The sequence below is a fragment of the Panthera onca genome, chromosome X (assembly GCF_046562875.1).
Source record: "Panthera onca isolate mPanOnc1 chromosome X, mPanOnc1 haplotype 2, whole genome shotgun sequence".
Taxonomy (NCBI): Eukaryota; Metazoa; Chordata; class Mammalia; order Carnivora; family Felidae; genus Panthera; species Panthera onca.
Window position 1 is genome coordinate 78,773,579 of NC_138357.1, and position 19,322 is coordinate 78,792,900.

Sequence of the window (19,322 nt, forward strand, 5' to 3'; positions counted from 1 at the left end):
AGAGAGAGACAGGGAAACACAGAATCAGAAGCAGGCTCCAGGCTCTGAGCTGTCAGCACAGAGCCCAACGTGGGGCTTGATCGAAGTCGGGTGTGTAACTGACTGAGCCACCCAGGTGCCCCTGTTGTCTTTTGACTATTCTATCTCTCAGGCCAGTCATCTGCAGAGGCTCTCCTTGCCTGCTTTGGACAGTGTTTAGTCCTTGGCTTGAATGTGGCTAGTTTTAACTAGGTGTTCTCTGGTCTGCTTGTGAAACGATACCTGATACTACTTGCATGAGTACTGAGGCCCTATAGAACTTTCTGGTTGGGAGACATGGTGTGATCAGGGATTTGTTCTGGTCTTCTCAGGGAGGGGCCTGCTGCACTGGGACTGAGGCAAGCTTGACTGAAAAAGGACATCCCTCCAGAGCACGGGAGTATGGAACTTAGTGTAAGCAACTTAGGCGGCCAGTGTCTGCACTGGGCTGCTTCTGGAAAGTGGCTGTTTGTTTATGCTGAGGGTCACAGGAGGGAAATGTGTCCTTTGTTCCCAGAAAGGCAACCCCATGGAAGCTGCCTCTCAGAGAGGAACACAGAGAAGAACCAATAATCTTCCTGTGTGCCCCAGGTATTTTTCAGATAGTTTCCATGCTGTCTGCCTCTGGGTTTTTGCCTGCTTTCTCTCCAGGAGTAGGACATTGCCCTCCTGGCTCTATCCCAGCCATGTTTGCTGGCCTTTAAAACTCCAGGGTTTAAATGTCTTATGCCCATTTCTTAACTGGATTATTTGTTTTTTTAAGTGTTGAGCTTGATAATTTTTTATAGATTGTGGATATTAACTCTTTATCAGATATTTCATTTGCAAATATCTTCTCCCATTCCAAATAATGCCTTATAGTTTTGTTGATTATTTCCTTTGCTGTGCACAAGCTTTTTATATTGAATAGAATTTTTTTTTTTCAAAGAAGACATCCAGATGACACATGATGACAGATGACACATGAAAAGATGCTCAACATCAGTCTTCATCAGGGAAATACAAATCAAAACCACGATGAGATACCACCTCACAAATGTCAGAATGGCTAAAATTAACAACACAGAAAACAACAGATAGTGGCAAGGATGTGGAGAAAGGGGAACCCTCTTCTACTGTTATTGAGAACCCAAACTAGTGCAGCCACTCTGAAAAATAGTATGTAGGTTGCTCAAGAAGTTAAAAATAGCACTACGCTATGACCTAGCAATTGCACTGCTAGGCATTTACCTAACGGATACAAAAATACTAATTTGAAGGGGCACATGCACCCTGATGTTTATAGCAGCATTACCAACAATAGTCAAAGTATGAAAAGAGCCCAAGTATCCATCGACTGACAAATGGATAAAGATTAAGTGGTATGTATATGCAATCGAATATTACTCAGCCATCAAATAGAATGAGATCTTGCCTTTTGCAACAATGTGAATGGAGTGTATTATGATAAGCAAAATAAGTCAGTCAGAGAGAGACAAATGCCATATGATTGCACTCATATGTGGAATTAAAGAAACAAAATAGATGAATGCAGGGGAAGGGAAAGAGAGAGAGAGGGAAACAAACCATAAGAGACACATAAGAATGGAGAACAAACTCAGGGTTGTTGGTGGGATATGTGTGGGTGGATGGCTAAATGGGTGATGGGCATTAAGGAGGGTATTAGTTATGATGAGGACTGGGTGTTACATGTAAGTGATAAATCACTAAATTCTACTCCTGAAACTAATATTACACTATATGTTAATTAACTAGAATGTAAATAAAAATTTGAAAAAGAAACAAACAGACCCAAAAACTACAACACAATATAAAACTCCAGGCTTTGGTCTGGGCAGGGTTTTGTGCTCGTCTTCTGCAAGAGGGGCCTGCTTCACTGAGACTGAGGCAAGTTTGACCAAGAAGGGTGGTCCCACCGGAGCACAGGGGTGTGAGACTCGGTGTAATCAAGTTAGGCAGCCAGTGTCAGTTCCTTGTTGCCTCTGGCAGGTGGCACTGCATTTATGCTGAGTTGCAGAGGAGTGAAATGGTGCCAGCCAGCTCCTTTCTTCCTGGAAAAGGTGTCTCAGTGAATTCTGCCTCTCAGAGAAGCTCCAAGAAGAGGGGATAATCTCCCCACTGTGTGCCCCAGGTGTTCTTCAAATCACTGTTTCCATGCCTTCTGCCCTGAGTTGTTTGTTTGCCTGCCTTCTCTCCAGGAGCAGGGCAGTGCTCTCCAGGCTCTATCCTAGCCAAGCCTGCTGACCTTTAAAACTCCAGGCCTTTAGTCCCAGTGGTTGCAAGAACTCATAAAATTCAGCCCCTCTCATTTTCCAAGCCAATGTCTTTGGGGAAACATTCTGCTTGTGCATTCTCCTGTGTGCTCTACTCTCTCTCACCTTTCTCTGCAACCAATGCTCCCTCCCCTCCACAGCACCTGCAGTCTGGTTTTCCCCTAAACCATGTCTCCATACTTTCTACTTTCTTTGATGTGGCCTCTTCTTTCCCTTTAGCTGTGGAGTTTGTTTTGTCAGTCTTCAGATTGATTTCTGGGCGTATTTAGGATGATTTGATAATTATCTAGTTGTGTTCATGGGATGAGAGGAGCCTATGGTCTTCCTACTCTGCCACCATCTTCCCTCTCCTTTTTAGCCAGGCTTCTAATCATATTTAATAGCTATATGATATTCCATCAAGCTAAATGCATCAAAACATATATATATCTAACATTCACTTTTTAAAAATTTATTTAAATTCAAGTTAGTTAACATACAGTGTAATATTGGTTTCAGGAGTAGAACCCAGTGATTCAGCACTTACATATAACATCCAGTCTCATCCCAACAAGTGCCCTACTTAATTCCCATAATCCATTTAGTCCATCCCCCCACCTACCTCCCCTCCAGCAACCCTCAGTTTGTTCTCTTATTGACTCTCTGTAAGAGTCTCTTATGCTTTGCCTCCTTCTCTGTTTTTATCTTTTTTTCCCTTCCCTTTCCTTATGTTCATCTGTTGTGTTTCTGAAATTCCACATATATGTTAAATAATATATTTGTCTTTCTCTGACTTATTTCACTTAACATAATACACTCTAGTTCCATCCATGTCATTGAAAATGGGAAAAAAAATCATTCCTTTTGATTGCCAATATGACCAACAATTGCACTACTAGGTATTTATCCAAAGGATACAAAAATGCTGATTTGAAGGGGCACATACACCCCAATGTTTATAGCAGTGCTATTGACAATATCCAAATTATGGAAAGAACCCAAATGTCCATCAACTGATAAATAGATAAAGAAGATGTGGTATATATACACTTTTAAGAAAAACAAGTTGACAAAACACTCTAGGGTTTCACCATCCTATGGGCAGTTACATTTCTCTTCCTATATAACTAATAGTCCCTTGCTACAACATATATAATAGAAAATTATGTCCTTGATAATGGCAATAAATTGCATATTTAGGGAATTAGGAAGCTGTACTGATATATCTATTAGTTCTTTCTTTCCCAGAGCCCACTTTTTTCCCTTCTTTTTCATTTCTGTTATATTCCATACTGATTCTGAGATCTAGCATCCCTGATGCACTTTGGGGATGTGATAGTTATTTGTTATCTTCCTGAGACCTTTCAAATAGGATCAATGAACAAAACTATTAAGTATTTTCTGAACTTGCTTCTCAGGGGTTGAATGAGCTGTCCAGCATGGCTTCTTTTGTCTCCCAATGTGGTTACTCACCAATACCTACTACTTATCCAGAAATGACATGCTGAAGTGACATTGTTACCATTTTTTTCCAACTGTGCTCAGAGGCCTACCTTAGGGAGAAAACTGGGAGGAAATCGCTGCCCCTTTGCTTAATGTTGGAATGGAACTGCTTTCCCTTCTCCACTATAGCTAAGACACTTCCAAAGGTCATAGGGTGAGAGAGAGGAGGTGAGATGGGGAATGGAAAGGAGGGAGACAAAAACAAGCAAATGCTGGGAGTTACATATTAGGCAGGGAGTTTATTTCTCTATCTCTTAGTCAAGGAATGATTTCTAGAGAGGCAGAATTTTGGGAGCTATTTCAATAAAGGGATTAGCACTAAAAGGGTATTCTGGAAATAGAGGGCATCTTCTTCCTGGCCAGGAATTGGATATGAATGAATGCAGGACAACTTGAGCATGTCAATCAAAGAGAGCAACAGCCATTAGTCAAATAAATGTCAACACAGGCACAGACTATTAACCTACAAATTGTTGAATGACAGTATTTAATGGCTAAATTGGAAGATGAGAAGTGATCACAGAAGTGAGATTTTGTTAGAGGTTGTAAAAGGCACTGAAGCCAGGGATGAGGATCTTCATGGAATATGCCTAGATGAATGGTTTTATTGGAAGCTGTGTTAAGGGAGACAAAGTGGAGCTGTAGACAGTTGTTAGTGACTACAACATTCCTCATTAGGAGCTCAACACTTAAGATGTTACAAAAATCACGTTTAGCATTTAGATGAAAGCAAATCACCATAATTTAGTCTCACCAAGAACATTTAATACTAATGATTTCTGATGAGGGTAGTGGCCACCAAAATTTTACATCAGTTGGTTCAGAATGGAAGATGGTGGCTGCTTGTTTTTCCTTTTTTTTCTTTCATTTTACCCTGACTTAACAATGTGCCCTGAGGCTGGTTGTGTTATATTTGTTCTCTCTTATCAGAATCTTTTTCATTTATTCTACCCTATCATCAATGACTAACTATATTAATTCATCTATTTATTCATGAATGTGTGTTGAATGCTAACTCTGTTAAAAACACCATGCCTGGGCATTTGTGGACTTGTTGGCCAAGTTCATCCCGATGATCTTTCCCGGTCAGCTATCTTAGATGGGTAAGAAATTCTCTTCAAGGAATGGCTTGGTTTTGTTAATTCTTATTCCCTGTTGGGAAGTTTCCTGACTTGGCCTCTGTTTCCAAATTGTCAATGTTATTAATACATTTTGGATTGGTCCTATAAAAACAAGACTTTTGAGATGTGAATGGATCTAGCTAAATCTATAACTACTAAAATAGTAAAAAATGTTTGTGCTTAATCAGGTTCTGAGAAAAGGCCTTATGACTTTTGGGGTTAGAATGGTGGGAAAAGCTCTATACTCTGGATTCTGCACCCTGAAGAACTTTCCTTGCGATCCAACTTCCCTAATTACTCACTGGTACAGTAGTTTCATTCTCTCAACCTCCATTTATTTCCTCATATGAAAAATGGAAATGATTATTCCTTGTCTATTTCATAGAACAGTAATGAATCTTCTCAGTGCTTAATAAATGGTAAAGCCCTCGAGGAGTCAGGAACATCCTCATACTGGGCTTTTCCTTTGTGTGCAGGGCTACCTGAAGCAATGCCGGAAGAGAAGAGACATGTTCAGCGATGAGCAACTGAAGGTGATCTTTGGGAATATTGAAGACATCTACAGGTTTCAGATGGGCTTCGTGAGAGACCTGGAGAAACAGTACAACAATGATGACCCCCACCTGAGTGAGATAGGACCCTGCTTCCTGGAGCACGTAAGCATCTTCCCCCATGGGGATGGTTTTGAGAGAGGTTAGGAAGAAATGGAAGGAGTGTCTGAATTTTCTGGTCCTGCTCAGCTTCTTTGTCCTATGGTGAGGGATAGATACTTTTAACCTTGATGTAACCCCACTGCCAGGGTATGAGGACTTAGGAAGGGCACTGTGATTTGGCCTAGGACTCTTTCTTTACCATGCATTTCTCTCCTTCAAGACAGCTACAAAGTAGGATTTTCTTCATCTTATTTTTTATGTACCTGTTGGGTTCAGTTTCTGTGGGACCCACTATTTTGAAAGAAACTCTGCACATGTTCACTGCATGGAAAATCCAGAAATCTAAGAGATATAGTCAGCATGAAAGTAGGCCCCTTCAAGGCATTTAGAGAGGTAAGGTACTGTAAAGTAGAGGAAGTGAGAAGTGTAGGAAAAGGGGCCATGTGACTTAGAGAAAGGAGAACTAGGAAATAGGAAAGCAAGGATTTTATTCCTGTGTCTGTAATGACAGTCTATGTAACTTTGGATAAGGCCCTTAACTTCTTTGGGCTTCCTCATCTGGAATATAAGAAGACTTCGTTGTATACTTCTATGGTTCTCTAACATCTTTTGGGTCTCATTTACAGGTGACTTAGTTGTTTTGACAATTCTTCTCTTTTTTTATAAAGTATTGATTTCTAAAGAGGTAATAACATGATTCAAAATTCAAATGACACGTAAAAGTGTGCAGTTAGAAGTAAATCATTTTGTAAATTCTCCTGCTTTGCTTATGGCAATGTTCATTGGGGGATTATCCTTAAGACCACTCTTATGGTCAGTGATTTTCTAGAAGGAATCAGCATATACTCATACTCATGATTGTGATTTATATAGATAAAAGATCCAAAGAAAAATACTCATATACTCATACTCATACTCATGATTGTGATTTATATGGATAAAAGATCCAAAGAAAAATCAACAAAAGGAAAAAGCACATGGGGCAAAGTCTGGAGGGATCTAGGTACAAGCTTCCAAGAGACCTCTCCCAGTGGAATCACAGAGGATACACTCAATTCCCCTTGCAATGAGTTGTCACAATACATATGAATGTTTTCTACCAGAGAAACTCATTAGGGACTCAGTACCCAAGATTTTTATAGGGGACTGGTCATGTAGGCATGTTCTGTCTAGAATGTACCAAAGTTCCAGACTCCCAAAAGAGAAGTAGGTGTTCAGTATAAACCACATTGTTTATACAAACAGTTTAGTCACAGTGAGCTACTCTTGCCAGGGAATGGTGAGAACCCTCTTGAGATCCAAGTTCCAAGATACCAGTCAAGAACCAACCATCCAAGCAGGCCTTTCTAAGAATAGTAATCTCAGGCCTGATAAATTAACTTTTTCTGCACAGTATTTTAAATAGTCTAGCCATTTCAGGAAATACCTGGGCAGTATATATCAAAGTTAAACATGTGTATGACATAGTGTTTCCATTCTTGAATATATATCCCAGGGAAATTCTTATAGAGGTTGGAGCATTTGCAAGGCTGTGGATTGAATGGCAGTATTGTACGTGGTGGAGTGCAAATGGAAGCAAATTAAATATTTACCATTAGGGGATTAATAAGAAATATATAGAGGATGCTTACTGTGGGGTATTGTGTTGCAAGAAGCAACAGACTAGATGTATGTACATTATAGCAACAAACAACAAACTTGATGTAGGTATCTTATAACAATGTGTATAGACATCATAAGCATAGTGTTACTTGTGAAAGTAGAATATAGAATAGTGGTTCTCATTTGGAGCCTTTTCTGTGCATTATAGTGTGTGTAACAGGATTCCTGTTCTTTACCCACTGAATGCCAGTAGCACCCTACCACCACCGAGTTGTGACAACCAAAAATGTCTCCAGACATTGACAAATGTCCCGTGGGGAACAAAAAGTACCACTGATCTGTGGAAGTGATTACATGCTTTTAGCCTTAGATCTATTAAAGTAGTTAATTTGGATTGACTAATTTTTGTATGTTAAATGAACATTGTATTGCTGGGATAAACTCTACCTACATATGGTATATTATCATTCTTTTACATGTTAGTTTGCCTTTTTTTAAAAAATTGGATTGTTTACCTTTTATTATTCAGTTCTGCAGTGTCATTTTAAAAAAGTTTATTAATTTTGAGAGAGACAGAGACAGTGCGAGTGGGGGAAGGGCAGAGAGAGAGGGAGACCTAGAATCCTAAGCAGGCTCTGCACAGTTAGTGCAGAGCCCAACACAGGGCTCAAACTCATGAAATCATGAGATTGTGACCTCAGTCAAAACCAAGAGTCAGATGCTTAACCGACTGAGCCACCTAGGCACCCCTACAAGGTCTTTTTTTTAATCAGCTTTGTTTAGGTGTAATTTATATACACTAAGATCACCAATTTTTAGCATATAATTTGGTGAATTTTAATAAATGTATATGGCTGTGTAACTACCATCATAATCAAGATATAAAACATTTCTGTAACTTCATCAAGTTCTCTTATTCTCCCTTTGTAGCCAATCTCTGCTCCCATACCTGGCCCTTGGTAAACACTGATCTGCTTTCTGTTACAATAATTTTACTATTTCTACAGTGTCATATAAATGGAATAATACATTAATAATATTTGTGCTTAGCTTCTTTTACTTAACAAAATTACTTTGATATCATCCATGTTATTGCATGTATCAGCAGTTGGTTCTTTTTTATTATTTAGTAATATTCCATTGTATGAATACACCACCCATTCACCAGTGCATTTCAGGATATCTGGGTTGTTTACTAGATTGTTTCCATCTGTGGGATCACTCTTTTTCATGATAGGTGTGTTTTTCTTTTTCTTTTCTTTTCGTTCTTTTTTAAAAAGCCATTCTAATAGGTGTGTAGTGGTATTTCATTGTGATTTTAATTTGTACTTTCCTAATGACTAATGATGTTAACCATATTTGCATGTGATTATTTGCCATCTGTATAAAATCTTTGGTGAAATATCTGTCCATGTCTTTTGCCCACTTCTAAATAGGTTGTTTTCTTATTGTTCAGTTTTGAGAGATTTTTAATTTATTATTTATAAGTTGTTAGATATGTGATTTGCAAAGATTGTCTCCCATTTTGTGGTGTATCCTTTCATTTTTTTGAGTGTCTTTGAAAAGCATAAACTTCTAATTTTGCTGAAATTCAGTTTATCACTTTTTTCTTTAATGGTTCATATGGTTTGGATCTTATTTTAGAACACATTGCTTAACCCAGGGTCACAAAGATTTTCTCCTGTTTTCTTAAAGAAGTTGTGTAGTTTTGTTTATTATATCTAGGTATATGATCTTTTTGAGGTAATTTTTATATATGGTGCAAAATAATGGTTGAAGTTAATTTGTTTCCATATAGATATCTAGTTGTTAAAGCACCACTTGAAACAACTTAATTTCTCTATTGAATTACTTGGACACATTGGTCAAAAGTCAATCATATACATGTGGGTCTACTTTTAGGTACATTATTGTGTTCCAGTAATCTATGCGAGTATTCACATACAAATACCATGCTATTATTTATTGTTGTTGCTGTTTTTAATTAAGATATAATTAACATATAACATATTAGTTTCATATGTACAGAATAATTATTTGCTATTTGTATGTATTGCAAAATGATCACCAAAAAATGATCACAATAAACTTAGCTAATGTCTATCACCATACATAGGTTAAAAAAAAATTCTCACACTGTCTTGATTAAGGTAGCTTCATAGCAAGTCTTAAAAGCAGGTAGTGTTAGTACTCCATATTCATTCTTCTTCAAAACAACTTTGGCTATTTTAGGTAATTTGTATTTCTATATAAATGTATATCATCACAAGGAATAATTTTTTCTCTTCTCTTTATTGTAAGTATATGAGATGATGGATATTAACCTATTTGTAATTATTTCACAACATATATAAATCAAAACATCATGCTATCCCCCTTAAACTTATTCAAGTACATATTTAAATAAACTTATGAACTTAAAGTTATAAAATACATACATCCATATTTTCTCCATAAAACAGGGGGAAAATCAGCTTGCTAAGTTCTACCAACCAACAAAAACCTTGTCAGCATTTTCATTAGGATTAAATTAAATCTGTAGATCAGTTTTGGGAAAATGTGTAGGCTTTCACTCCATGAACAAATATCAATCTATCTAAGTCTTCTATAATTTCTTCTAGCATTGTTTCTGTTTTTTATTGTATAAATCTTGACCTTATTTTTAGAAATCAATTTCTAGGTGTTTTTTTTTTTTTTTTGCTGCTACTGTAAAGAGTATTTTTATTTCAATGTCCTGTAGTTTGTTGCTATGAGATATAAATACAATTGATTTTTGTATAGTGACATTGAATCCTGACACATTAGTGAATTTAATAATTGGTTATAGTATTTTTTGTAGATTTCTTAGGATTTATAAACATACAGTCGCATCCTGTCATTTCCTTTTTTTCTTCCAAGATTTTATTTAAATTCAAGTTAGTTAACATATAGTATAGTATTGGTTTCAGGAGTAGAATTTAGTGATCATCATTTATATATAACACCCACTGCTCATCACGAGTGCCCTCCTTAATGCCTATCACCATTTATCCAGTCTCCCCACCCACCTCCGCTCCAGCAACCCTCAATTTGTACTTTATAGTTAAGGATCTCTTATGGTTTGCCTCCTTCTCTGCTTTTATATTTTTTAAAATGTTTACTTATTTATTTTGAGAGAGAAAGCAAGTGAGAAGGGGAGGAACAGAGAGGGAAAGAGGATCCCAAGCAGGCCCTGTACTTCTAGCACAGAGCCCCATGCGGGGCTCGATCTCAAAAACCATGAGATCATGACCTGAGCCAAAATCAAGAGTCATATTCTTAACTGACTGAGCTACCCAGGTGCCCCTCTCTGCTTTTATCTTATTTTATTTTCCTTCCCCTCACTTACATGCATCTGTTTTCTTTCTTAAATTTCACATATAAGTGAAATCATATGATAGTTGTCTTTCACTGACTGACTTATTTTGCTTAGCATAATACACTCTAGTGCATCTAGCATAATACACCTCGTTGCAAATGACAAGATTTCATTATTTTTAAAAATTTTTCTTTAATGTTTATTTATTTTTGAGAGAGAGAGAGAGAGAGAGAGAGAGAGATACAGAGTGTGAGCAGAGGAGAGGCAGAAAGAGAGGGAGATACAGAATCTGAAGCAGGCTCCAGTCTCTGAGCTGTCAGCACAGAACCCAACATGGGGCTTGAACTCACAGCCATGAGTTCATGATCTGAGCCAAAGTTGGACACAACTGAGCCACCCAGGCTCAAGATTTTCTTTTTGATAGCTGAATAATATCCCATTGTGTGTGTGTGTGTGTGTGTGTGTGTGTGTATGCACACACGTGTATACACACCATGTCTTCTTTATCCATTCATCATGTCCTTTCTGAACAAAGGTAGTTTATTTCTTCATTTTATTTTGTTTTGTTTTGTTTTTTATTTTTGAGTATAGTTGGCACACAATGCTATATTAGTTTTATTTCCTCATTTTCTTTTTTCTTTAATTTTTTTTATCATTTATTTATTATTGAGAGACAGAGCATGAGTATGGGAGGGGGAGAGTGAGGGGGAGACACAGAATCCGAAGCAGGCTCCAAGCTCTGAGCTGTCAGCAGAGACCAACGCAGGGCTCAAACTCACAAACCATGAGATCATGACCTAAGCCGAAGTCGGACGCTTAACCAACTGAGCCACCTATGCACCCCATATTTCCTCATTTTCAATCTACTTGCCTTCTCTTTTCTTTTATTATTGCACAGGTGAAATGGTAAAAACAGACATCTTTTGTTCTGTACTTGATCTTAGGCACAAGTATTCAGTAATTCAACATTGAGAATGATATTAGCTTTAGGTTTTCATGGTTGACCTTATGATATTGGGGACATTTCTTTCTATCCCTAATTTTCTGGTAGCTTTTATCATATATGTGTTTTTCTAAATGATTATTATATATATACCTAAATGAACATATGATTTTTCATTTATTCCTTTAATGTAGTGTATTGGATTGGGATCAACCCCTCTTAATCATGGTATATCATACTTTCAATATACTGATTTGCTTGTTTTTTTTGAACTACATTGCTTGCCCTGAACAGGTGAGAGACAAACATGAATAATGAAAACAGAGAACTCAGTGACTCCATAAAATGAACTGATATTTGTATTATAGAGCTCTCTGAAGAAGAGAGTGAAAGGGGGAAGAAAATATATTTGAAGAAATAATAGCTGAAAAATTCCTTAATCTAGGGAAGGAAAGAGAGATCCAGATTCAGGAGGCACTGAGATTCTTCCAACAAATTCAACCTAAGGAGATCCACACCAAGACACATAGTAATTAAAACGGTAAAAAGTAGTTATAAAGAAAGGATTTTAAATGCTGCAAGATAAAAGAAGACAGCTACATGCAAAGGAAAACTCATAAGGCTGTCAGAGGAGTTTTTCAGAAATCCTCCAGACCAGATGGACATGGTCAAAATATTGAAAATGCTGAAAGAAAACAATTATCAGTCAAGAATATTTTATCCAGCAAGGCTATCATTCAGAACCGAAGGAGGGATAAAGTTTCCCAGACAAACAAAAGTTAAAAGAACTCATGCTCATTAAACCAGCCCTACAAGAAATATTAAGGATTTTGTGAGTGGAAACCACAAACCAAAACTAAGAGTATGAAAAACAGGAAGCACAAAAGAAAAAAAAAGTATATATATCTGTAGAAATTAACTAAGAGAAGCACAAAATAAAAGGTAATAAAATATAATACAAAATATCTGAAATGGTAAGGGGAGAGTAGTAAATAATGAGTCCAAAATTAAGCAACCCTCTGCTTAAATAGATTTCTATATGCAGATGTTATATATGAGCTAAATGGCAACTACAAATCAAAAATTGGTAATAGATATGCAAATAATAGAGTAAGGAATCCAAGTATATCACTAAAGAAAACTAGAAAATTATTAAAGAGAGAAAGAGAAGAAAGGATGAGAGAGAAGCTACAAAAACAACCATAAAACAAGTAGCAAAATGGCAATAAATACATATCTATGAATAATTACTTTGACTGTAAAAGGACTAAATCCTCCAATCTAAAGATGAGGTCACAGAAGTGATAAAAAAAAAAGATGCATCTATATGCTGCCTACAAGAGACTCATTTCAGACCTGAAGATCTGCAGATTGAAAGTGAGGGTATGAAGAAACATTTATCAGGCAAATGGATTTAAAAAAAAAAAAAAAAAACCCAGAGTAGCAATACCTATATTGGACAAAATAGATTTCAAAAAAAATCTATAAAAGAGACAAAGAAAGATAATATATAATCCTAATGGGGACAACCTACCAAGAAGATATAAGAATTGCAAATCCACATGCACCCAACATGGAGCACTCAAATACATAATGAACTTAATAGTGAACATAAAGGAACTAATTGATACCGATGCAATAATAGTAGGGTACTTTAATATCCCACTTAAATATTCTGAAACTCTTCATTCAACCAGAAAATCAATAAGAAAAGAGTGGCTTTGAATGACACGCAGGACCAGATTAATTTAACAGATATATTTAGAACATTCCATCCTAAAGCAGCAGAATACACATATTTATCAAGTACACAGAGGACATTGTCCAAATAGATCACATACTAGGTTACAAATCAGGCCTTAAGAAATACAAAAAGATTGAGATTATATCATACATGTTTTCTGACCAAAAATATATGAAACTTGAACTCAACCAAAAGAAAAAAATTGGAGAGACCACAAATACATGAAGGTTAAAGAACACCATACTAAAGAATGAATGGGTCAGTCAGGAAATTTAAGAAGAAATACAAAAATACATGGAAACAAATGAAAATGAAAACACTATGGCCCAAAACCTTGGGATGCAGGAAAAGTGGTCATCAGAGGGGAGTGTATAGCAATGCAGGCCTACTTCAAGAAGCAAGAAAAATTTCAAATACACAACCTAACCTAGAAAAATAACAACAAATAAAGCCTAAAGCAAGCAGAAAGGAAATAATACAGATTAAGGCATAAAAAAAATGACATACAAACAAACAAAAAAACAAACAAACAAAAAACCAGAACAAATCAATGAAACCAGGTGCTGGTTCTTTGAAAAAAATAATAAAATTGATAAACCCATCACCAGACTTATCAAAAAGAAAAGAGAAAGGAGCCAAATAGATAAAATTACAAATAAGAGAAGAGATCACAACCAACACCACAGAAATATAGACAATTATAATTTTATGAAAAATTATATACTAACAAATGGGCAACCTGTAAGAAATAGATAAATTCCTAGGAACGTAAACTGCCAAAACTGACACAGGAAGAAATAGAAAACTTGACCAGATAACCAACAAAGAAAAGGAATCAGTAATAAAAAATTTTCCAAAAAGCAAAAGTACGGGGCCAGATGGCTTCACAGGAGAATTCTACCCCACCATGTTGATTCCCCCTCCACTACCAAAGTTGTAAAGAAGAGTTAGTACCTATTCTGAAACTGTTCAAAAGAGTAGAAATGGAAGGAAAACTTACAAACTCATTCTGCAAGGCCAGCATTACCTTGATTCCCAAAGCAAAACCCCACTATTAAAGAGAACTACAGGCCAATATCCCTGATGAACATGGATGTAAAAATTTTCAACGAGATATTAACAAATTGAATCCAACAGTACATTTAAAGAATCATTCACCATAATCAACTGGGATTTATTCCTGGCTTGCAAGTGTGGTTCAATATTTGAAAACCAATCAATATGAATAAAAGATGAGATAAGAACCACATGACCCTCTCAAAAGATGCAGATAAAACATTTGACAAAGTACAACATCCATCCTTGATAAAAACCCTCAACTAAGTAGGGATAGAGGGAAGATACCTCAACATCATAAAGGCCATATGCAAAAGACCCACAGCTAATATGATCCTCATTGTGGAAAAACTGAGAACTTTTCCTCTACAATTGGGAACAAGACTGCAACGTCCACTCTGACCACTTTATTTATAGTACTGGACATTCTAGTCTCTGCAATCAGATAACAAAAGCCAATGAAAGGCATCCAAATGGCAAGACAGAAACCAAATTTTCACTGTTTTCAGACAACACAATACTCTAAGTAGAAAATCCAAAGGACTCCACAAAAATTTTGTGAGAACTGATATATGAATTTACCTAAGTCACAGGATACAAAATCAATGTACATAAATCTGTTGCATTTATATACACAAATAACAAACCAGTAGAAAGAGAAATCAAGGAATCAACCCCATTTACAATTTCACCAAAACCTTAAGATACCTAGGAATAAACCTAACCAAAGAGGTAAGAGATATTTACTCCAAAAACTGTAAAACACTGATGGAAGAAAGTGGTGGTGAGACAAAGAAATGGAAAACCATTCTATGCTCATGAATGAACAAATATTGTAAAAATGTCTATAGTACACAAAGCAAACTACAATTTTTATGGAATCCCTACCAAAATGCCAACAGCATTCTTAACAGAGCTAGAACAAACGATCCAAAATTTTGCATGGAACCACAAAAGACCCCGAACAGCAATGCAATTCTGAAAAAACAAAAGCAAAGCCATAGGCATCACAATTTTGAACTTCAAGGTACGTTACAAAGCTGTAGTCATCAAAACAGTATTGTACTGGCAAAAAAAAAAACAAAAAACAAAAAACAAAAAAAAAAAACCAGACACATAGATCAATGGAGAATAGAAAACCCAGAAATGGACCCACAGCTATATGGTCAATTAATCTTCAACAAAGCAGGGGAAATATCCAATGGAGAAAAGACAGTTTCTTCAGCAAATGGTGTTTGGATAACTGGACAGCAGTTTGAAAAAGAATGAAACTGGGCCACCTTCTTACACCATACACAAATATAAATTCAAAATGGATGAAATACCTAAATGTGAGACAGGAAAACACCAAAATCCTAGAGGACAACACAAGCAGCAACCTCTTTCACTGTGGCTGCAGCAACTTCTTACTAGATATGCCTCTGGAGGAAAGACAAACAAAAGCAAAAAGAAAGTATTGAGAACTCATCAATATAAAAATCTTCTGCACAGCAAAGGAAACAATCAACAAAACTAAAAGGCAACTGAAAGAATGGGAGAAGATATTTGCAAATGACATATCAGATGACATTTTGATACTAATATATATTTTAGTATCCAAAATCTATAAAGAACTTATCAAATTCAACACCCCAAAAACAAATAATCTAGTGACAAAATGGGCAAAATGTATGAACAGACACTTTTCCAAAGAAGACATCCAGATGCCTAACAGACACATGATATCCTCATCATCAGGGAAATACAAATCAAAACCACAGTGAGATACCACCTCACACCTGTCAGAATGGCTAAAATTAACAACTCAGGAAACAACTGATGTTGGAGAGGATGCAAAAAAACTGGAAATATTTTGCACTGTTTGTGGGAATGCAAACTGGTGCAGCCACTTCTGGGAAACAGCGTGGGGGTTCCAAAAAAAATTAAAAATAGAGCTACCGTATAATTCAGCAATTGCCTTACTAGGTATTTATCCAAAGGATACAAAAATGATGATTCAAAGGGGTACATGCACCCCAATGTTTATAGCAAATATAACAAATATTTATATATATAAATGTTTATAGCAAATATAACTATCAAATATAACTATCAACAATAACCAAATTATGTAAAAAGTCCAAGTGTCCATCAACTGGTGAATGGGAAAGATGTGGTATACACACACACACACACACACACACAGAGAGAGAGAGAGAGAGAGAGAGAGAGGAATATTACTCAGCAATCAAAAATGATGAAATCTTTCCATTTGCAATGACATGGATGGAACTAGAATGTATTATGCTAAGCAAAATAAGTCAGTTAGATAAAGACAAATATCGTATGATTTCACTCATATGAGGAATTTAAGAAACACAACAGGTGAGCATAGGGAAAGGAAAGGACAAATAAGATAAATACAGAGAGGGAGGCAAACCATTAAGAGACTCCTAAATACAGAGAACAACCTGAGGGTTCCTGGAGGGGTGTTGCATGGGGGGTAGAGTTGGCCTAAATTGGTGATGGGCATTAAGGAGGGCACTCATTGGGATGAGCACTGGGTGTTATATACAAGTGATGAATCACTAAATTCCACCCCTGAAATATAAATATATAAATAAATAAATAAATATATATATATACACACACAAATATATAAATAAATATATATAAATATAAATATATATACATATATACATATTTATACATATATATTTATATATATAACAAACCATGCATAAAAGCACAGGAGGAGTATAACAAATATTATTGGTTGCTTGCTTAAACAAAAGCTTCATAAAAGCTAAAGTGAGTAGACAGAGGTACTTAGATATTGGCAATCAAATGTTGGGGGCTAATAAATTGAGACTGTTAGAAATGTCAAAGAAAAAATCCTAGAGGAGAACATAGGCAATAAGTAACCTCTTTGACATGAGCCATAACAGCTTCATACTAGATATGTCTCCTGCGGCAAGGGAAACAATAGCAAGGGAAACTGTTGTTATATAATCAAGATTAACATCTTCTGCACAGGAAAGGAAATAACAAAACTAAAAGGCAACCTAAACAAAACTAAAAGGAATGGGAGAAGATATTTGCAAATGACATATCTGATAAAGGGTTAGTATCCAAAATATAAAAGATTTATTAAACTCAACACCTGAAAAACAAATTATCCAGTTAAAAATGAGCAGAAGACATGAATAGGCATATTTTTCCAAAGAAGTCATACATATGGTGAACAGACACATGGAAAAATGTTCAACATCACTTATTATTAGGGAAATCCAAATCAAAGGTACAATGAGATATCACCTCACACATATCAGAATGACTATAATAAACACAGGAAATAAAAGATGTTAGCAAGGATGCAGAGAAAGAACCCTCTTACACTCTTGGTAGGAATGCAGATGGTGCAGTTTCCCTGGGAAACAGTATGGAGATTCCTCAAAATGTTAAAAATAAATTACCTCATCCAGAAATTGTACTACAAGGTATTTATGCAAAGGATAAAATATTACTAATTCAAAGGGATACATGCAACCCAAAGTTTATAGTTGCATTAGCAACAATAGCCAAATAATAGAAACAGTTCAAATGTCCATCAACTGATGAATGGATAAATAAGAAATGATACACACATGGACACACACACACACACACACACGCACACACAATGGAGTATTACACAGCCGTATAGAAGAATGAAACCGACTAGACTGAAGGAAGATGGCAGTGTAGGAGGACGCTGGGCTCACCACATCCTGCTGACCACTTAGATTCCACCCACATCTGCCTAAATAACCCAGAAAACCACCAGAAGACTAGCAGAATGGACTCTCCGGAGCCAGGCATAGACGCAAGGCCCACAGACTAGGGTAGGAAGGGCGGAGAGGCAGTGCACACTACACAGACTGGTGGAGGGAGCCAGGGTGGTGAAGGGGCAGCCAGCCCACCCCGCAAGGCAGAGCTCCCGAGTCTGTCTTGCAAAAGCTGAGGGGCCCGACTTCGTGAGTTCTGACAGCCAGCAGGACTTAACATCTGGAATGTTATAAGTCAACAGCTCTGCTCTGAGAGCGGGAGGGCTAGAGGACAACGGGAGGGAGAGTTGTTGAGCCCCGGAGGACAGAGCTCAGCTTGGCAGGGAACAAAGGCACTCACCAGCGCCATCTCCCTCACCCATCCCCCAGCCAAATTCCCAAAGGGAACCAGAACCCGTCATGGAACTTTCTTGCACCACGCAAACAACCAACAATGTGCTTCTGTGTATCCATGCCTCACAGGTTTGCCTCACTTCCAGTGCCATAGGGCCCCTCCGGAAGCAGACTACCGAAGGCAAAGCAAGCTGAGTCTGCCCCTCCCACCCCTGTGCACCTTGTGGATCCACCCCAGCTAATAGCCAGATCCCATTGAAGCAGCACCACAAGCCTGGCAGTGTGCAAGTAGCCCAGACAGGGGCCACACCACTCCACAGTGAGTCCTGCCCCTGGGAGAGGAGAAGATAAGGTACACACCAGTCTGACTGTGGCCCCAGCAGTAGGCTGGGGGTAGACATCAGGTCTGACTGCGGCCCCACCCACCAATGCAAGATACTCCAGACGGCACAAGGGAAGAGCCGTACAGTTCCACGCCACTCCAGGTACTATCCAAAATGACAAAATGGAAGAATTCTCCTCAAAAGAAACTCCAAGAAGTAGCAACAGCTAATGAAGTGATCAAAAACGATTTAAGCAATGTAACAGAAAAGGAATTTAAAATAATAGTCATAAAATTAATCGCTGGGCTTGAAAAAAGTATAGAGAACAGCAGAGAATCTATTACTACAGAGATCAAGGAACTCAGAAACAGTCAGGAGGACCTAAAAATGCTATAAATGAGCTGCAAAATAAAATGGAGGCGACCACAGCTCGGATTGAAGAGGCAGAGGAGAGAATAGGTGAATTTGAAGATAAAATTATGGAAAAAGAGGAAGCTGAGAAAAAGACAGATAAAAAAATCCAGGAGTATGACAGGAGAATTAGAGAACTAAGTGATATAAGTAAACGCAATAATGTACGCATAATTGGGATTCCAGAGGAGGAAGAGAGAGGGAAAGGTGCTGAAGGTAC

At 37.1% G+C, this 19,322-nt stretch overlaps 1 protein-coding gene across 11 annotated transcripts in view; it reads left to right on the top strand.

Moving 5' to 3' along the window:
* The window catches only part of ARHGEF9 (Cdc42 guanine nucleotide exchange factor 9), a 197,470-nt gene that overhangs the window by 119,694 nt on the left and 58,454 nt on the right, over positions 1-19,322 (top strand). For all 11 annotated transcript variants that reach the window (XM_081793610.1, XM_081793603.1, XM_081793604.1 and 8 more), the window contains one exon: positions 5,371-5,550. In XM_081793610.1, coding sequence (XP_081649736.1) covers positions 5,371-5,550 — 180 coding nt within the window. The remainder of the gene's footprint in view (positions 1-5,370; positions 5,551-19,322) is intronic.